This window comes from Sinocyclocheilus rhinocerous, unplaced genomic scaffold, assembly GCF_001515625.1.
Source record: "Sinocyclocheilus rhinocerous isolate Xijiao unplaced genomic scaffold, SAMN03320098_v1.1 scaffold1371, whole genome shotgun sequence".
Classification (NCBI taxonomy): Eukaryota; Metazoa; Chordata; class Actinopteri; order Cypriniformes; family Cyprinidae; genus Sinocyclocheilus; species Sinocyclocheilus rhinocerous.
The window spans coordinates 201074-206959 of NW_015637531.1; the positions used below are offsets into that span (position 1 = coordinate 201074).

At 37.4% G+C, this 5886-nt stretch overlaps 1 protein-coding gene across 1 annotated transcript; it reads right to left on the reverse strand.

Moving 5' to 3' along the window:
* Nucleotides 1-2181: 2181 nt before the first annotated feature.
* Nucleotides 2182-4887, reverse strand: LOC107748920 (homeobox protein GBX-2). The gene is made up of 2 exons (XM_016563927.1): nt 3967-4887; nt 2182-2835 (listed from the first exon to the last, which is right to left on the reverse strand). Exons 1-2 carry the CDS (start codon nt 4475-4477, stop codon nt 2318-2320), a joined length of 1029 nt encoding a protein of 342 aa, XP_016419413.1. The 5' UTR covers nt 4478-4887; the 3' UTR covers nt 2182-2317.
* Between the last annotated feature and the right edge of the window lie 999 nt (nt 4888-5886).

Consider the following 5886-nt stretch of genomic DNA (forward strand, 5'->3'; position numbering starts at 1 on the left):
TGTATAAATTTTTAAATCTGGCAGAATAATATTTCGACGACCTTTAATGCAGACGCAAATGCAAAAAAGCTAATATTATATATGGATAAATAAAGCATTAAGTAAATAAATGAAAATTATTTTTAAAAATGCATTATTTGATTTTTTTTTTACATAGAATTTCTATGAAATGATATGTGTGTGTGTGTGTGTGTGTGTGTGTGTGTGCGTGCGTGCGTGCTACTACCAATAATAATTCAATTCCTCTGGGAAGAAAAATTAGTATTCCAGTTCAATAATGAAACTTAAACCACTGCAATAGTAAGAACTTTTTGTCTCGCATTACAGTTTTCATGTTACACTCCAATTACAAAGGTACACATTACTACAAAAACAAGTACTTAATATGTAATGATTTTGTAGAGCAAATTGTTATTACACATTGTTATTATTAAAGAGCAGCATTGTTATTATTAAAGTAATTAATTACATAATGTTTGTAACATGGACACTGTAAGAATGTCTTTTATTTTCTCATTTACCACTTTTTAAAAAACCTTAATTCTTAAAAACCATATTAATAGGGTAAATATTATGTTCTTGATTTAAAACGGTTACATATGATGCATATTACAAATTCTACTTATATTAATTGTATTTCAATAAATAATGTACTTGTATGGTTAAGTTTGGACATTCACAAGTCTTAATTGATAAGAGAATAACTTTGTAGTAGCCTATATGTAAGTTTTTTTGTAACAAAAATTCTAAACTTGTTTATAATCTGTTAAATTCGGGAAAAAATTTGAACGAGTATGTATAAATTTTTAAATCTGGCAGAATAATATTTCGACGACCTTTAATGCAGACGCAAATGCAAAAAAGCTAATATTATATATGGATAAATAAAGCATTAAGTAAATAAATGAAAATTATTTTTAAAAATGCATTATTTGATTTTTTTTTTACATAGAATTTCTATGAAATGATAAGTGTGAAAAAAATATGAACATAAGATATAGAAATGTCAAGAGCTGCTATGTGTAAATTAGATTACTGTATTGCAATCCATTTCATATACAGCAGAGGCTGTTTATGCGAAATAATATTTGATTTACATTTGCGTCTCAAGGTTTCCCGACAAGTCCCGTGTGGGCCGAATAAGCTCGTTACATTTCATCCTATAACATGAGGCAGGTCCGGAGATCAAGGCTGACAGGCGGATGTGTGTTCACACACCGTACTGAGTGTCTCTCGCCTGACCCTGAAATCCATTCATGAAGCACAGCCTCCTGTCACCACATTCAAACCTCACAGATGATTTCAGATCATCTCTACCGAACTGCGCGATGGCGCGAGCACAAATCCGTTCTGCTAGTGCAGTAAAACGATAATATTATTAGCAATAATAATAATAATAATGTTATTATTGTTATTATTATTAAATGCTGTTTCAAATGATATAGAAAAAATAAACAAAAGTTGCACAAATAAAGAAAAAAGTTTAAAATGCTTATTAAAATTAGCCCTCTCAATCCACGACTGTTTTTGAGATTATGTTTGTACAGCCTATATATGAACACGTACAGTTTGAGTTATTTTCCTCCACAAGTGAATGAAATGATTACGTGTTGCATTTCAAAAAAGACAAATTTATTTACAATTGTTCAAGGTCCAGCTTTAATCCACACAATATTCTGAAGTCAGTAAACTCATGAAACGTTAGCAAAGTTGTTGTTTTTTTCACAATATTAAATAAATTAGCAGCGTGCTCGTGACATCTGAAAAGGTTACAGAAAAAAATGAAAATGAATGCAAGAAAACAAGCAAAAAATTAAAATATAGACTATTTACCATAAAAAATAAAGAGCACATATTTAACGGGTCGTTTTATAAATTCGAGGGAACGGTGTTAATTTTACTATTAATTGAATTATATTGTGTTCTTTAGCAGAGACCAGAAGTGCTCCTTTTAGGATAATATTCATCTCTGCCAAAACCACATGAACTAGACAGTCACACAAAACTAAACATAAGACTGATTATTTTCTTTTATAGTGGAATTTCCTGAACTTAAAGTTGTTTGTGGTTTGGTCCAAAGTTGGAAATAAAACTGCAGTGTCTCCCAGTATGAGGTCTTAGTTCGAACCTTTCGTTCGAATTGAGTTTGCTGCTTATATAAAACTATATATATATATATATATAGCACAAACTATCAGCTGGATAGATTTTCGTGTCCTGGGTTCCTCAGAAACATCAGCCTCAAGAACAGTTTGGTCAGATTTAGTATTCGCTGATTTGTCTCTTAGTCCTCTAGTAGCTATCTAAACCCAGTGTATCAAGGTCTAGCCTGTTCTAACTGTTGGTGTTGGCTGCGTATTGCAAACCGACTAACATGCACCGGAATGGGCACCACAAGTTTCGGGTTTCTGGAGGGCTCTCCGGTTTTGGAGTTCACATTGCCCGCTTTGACCCGTTTCCACTTGGCTCTCCGGTTCTGAAACCAGATCTTGACCTGCACCTCGCTGAGCTTTAAGGCATGGGCGATCTGTGAGCGTTCTGTGAGGGATAGATATTTCTTACAGTGAAACTCCTTCTCCAGTTCTAAGAGCTGCTCGCTCGTAAAAGCGGTCCTCCTTCTCCGATTTTTCCCGGTGGACGTGGTGTTCCCGGCCCCATTCCCGCCGTGGACGCCATCGTCCAGTCCTCCGTTGGCGTCTCCATCTTCCTTCTGACACATGGCGTTACCCGGCCCGTTATCATCGGAGCTGTAATCTAAATCACTGTCCATGGAGAAGCTCTCATCTTTCCTGTGACACTCATCCTCCTTCGTGTCGTCTTTGTTGTGACCTCGCACTATGGGAATAAAATAAAAAGCAGAATTAATTTGAGAACTGCCTGGAACTAATAGAATGAAACATCTAAACAATAATTTGCTGTGTGGAAAGTTGTATTTATTATTTCTGAATAGAGTGTGAGGTTGGGAAAACAAGCTGTGTTTTCATAAGAATCTTATCTGGTTTTGTCTCGCAACACGTTCCTCCTGTTTATTGCTGCCACTTTTACGCGCAATTACGCACGGTGATGGATTCCTTTGGAGGGCTGTTTGTACACATCAAAACTAGATTTCTGAAACCGGCTTAAAAGTTTCCCCTCCTTCCACATCTCTTTAGATTATTTGTCTTTTCATCTCATTTCTATTTTTCTGAACATGTCATGAACATATACCATCATTTTTTTAAATCAAAAATTACATTTTTTAATATCAGATTATACCTTTAGCTAATGTCTATTTTCTTTGCGTTGCAGTTATAGGCTGCAATAATAATGTTGGACTACATTTATTATACTCTTCATAAATGATCCAGGCGACAGTGAATTTTGCTTACAGTTTTATGAACATTTAAACACCCCTGACCCTCCGATCCCTCAATTAAAACGAGCTAATTTAGTCACTGATGGCAGCTCGGCCTCAGGCACCATTCCCTGAAAACTTGATATGGGCCTTTAATTCACGTGTTACACTGAAATTTTATAAGCCACAATCTTGACATTTTATTTCCGGAGGATTTTATATAATTATTTCTGTCCCACATTCCTGTCCCTCATCGGTGCGACTCGGTATGACAAAATTAATTTCAGCGTAAAGCAGACCGGTTAATCATACCAAGAGTAACCTACACAATTTGTTTCTAGAAATCATTAAGAATAAAATGAATGGCATGTAAAGACGTAGAAATAATTCCAATAATTTCTAAGTTATAGGCTATATATATTTTTTTTTTTTTACATTTTGAGAAGTGTTTGAGAATTTAAGAATACAAAAATAATAACAAGATAAGTTTTAAATTTTATTTTTTTTAATATTAGCCTATTATATTTTTTAAAGACACTTCAAAAACAACTAGGGTAGGTTAACGTAAATCTATTCAGAATGCGCACTGAAAACAAATGCGTGAAGAGTTCTGCAGGCTGTTTTTGTCTCACCTGTAGAAGTGTGAACGGACTGCGGGTCGTGAAATGACGGAAGGGTCGCTGAATCTTTCGTTGGAAACGTTTTCCCGTCTTCTCCATCCAAACGAATATCCTGAGATTTATCGAACATGGCGTGAATAGACCGAGAGCCGATCTTCCTCGCCGCATCCTGGTGCTGCTGAGATGGCGAGGTGGAGAAGCCGCCGGGTAACGTGGCCATAAGCGTGGATGTGAGCGCCATGCCCTGCGCCAGGCTGGAGCAGAACCCGCTGGGTAACCCCGGGATCGGGTGGTGCGGATGGGTCGCGGGGAGACCGCTCTGAGGAAGAGTTGGAGGAGGTGGTGGAGGAGGCGGAGGTAGCACCACTGACCGATAGGGCATAAACATGGGATAGCCCGTGTACATGAAATGACCCGGACTGGGCTGCGGTGGACCTCCGATGAGCGAGTCAATGCTGAATGCAGTGGTGCTTCCCACCGGACGCTGCATCATCATGAACGGTGTGCTGAAAGCTGCACTCATATGATCTTATAGCCTATTGTCAGTTTGTGAAGTCCTGAAGTCTGTGGGAGCAGCTGTCTCCCCTGTGCTTCTCAGATGAGGATGTCACTGCTGCAGTGTCACACACTGACACTTGTAATCCTGTGAATGACTCTCTGGATGCAGCAGTCCATAAAACCGTTGCATCTGATTTGACTTAGTTCAGTTTCAAACTGATTTTTTTGTTATAAGAATAGAGCGAGAGAAGTGCATTGAAACACAAACACCGGACGCAGATTCCTTGCTGAGAAATATCTGGACGAGAAAAAGGTCGAGCATCTCAGATGAGCTTTATCGTCCTCCTTTGAGTTATTTCAGCGTCCTTGTCCCTTCTGCTTGGCCGCGTTTCATTTCGATCTGATGGAAGTCACGATAAATTGCTCCTCGCAGTATCAGCTGTGATCATCTACCGAAGTGTGAGTTTGAATTACGCTCCTTCGGTTTAAGCGTCTGCACCACGCGCTCTGGCCACGCCCACCGCGACTCCGCGCTTACTATTGGTTCAGTTTCAGCCGTTTATGTGGAACTGTCCTGACGCGCCAGAGCCGCGAGCGTTGCGCTGGCTACTGTCACCTAAATTAGAACGTCACTAACTCAGTCTCACATTCCAAAACAGTCAAAACAAGAATCATGTGAGATGTGATCTGATGTGTATTTTGGCACTGTAATTGCAATTGCATTGAATAGTTTTTCATCGATTCCAGTTAATGAAAACCACCATTTGGCCATTTGGAGATGTCAATTTGTAAATGTAAAATAAATATAGTTCATTATACAAAACTTCAAAGAGCATCAATAAAGCAAGACATTTTTTAAAACGTTATAAATTCCTATTTTTTAGTTCACACACATCAAATATAGCCAATCAATCCTTCACAAAGTTATTATATAGCCTATTTATTATATGAATGTTTTCCACATACATAATATGACTGAAATAGCATCCTTACATCTGTTTCTAACTGAAAACTCACAGTCTATACACAGATGACACTGACATTGGTCTGTTCATAATGACATGATCCTCTGCCCTTTATAGCAGTCAGTCATCATCACAAGATGTCATTCCAGACACTTGATGCCCCGATCTCTGTGAATCAGCAGTTAATAGCCCTCATTCACACATACACTGCATTCCTCACATGCGTAAACATATGAAACATATTTTAAACAGAGTCAATCTGCTCTGCATGAAGACATAGTGAAGTCTGAAACTAAAAGCATATGTCATCAACTTCGCTGATGTTACAGTGCAATGTAATTTTTTTTTTAAATTTCATACACATTACATCATGCATAAATAGGCAGGCTAAATTATATTTCTAAAACCATGAATAAACAATTAAATTTTCTTTTTTTTTTTTTTTTGTGAGGGGGGTTTTATCCTGAAT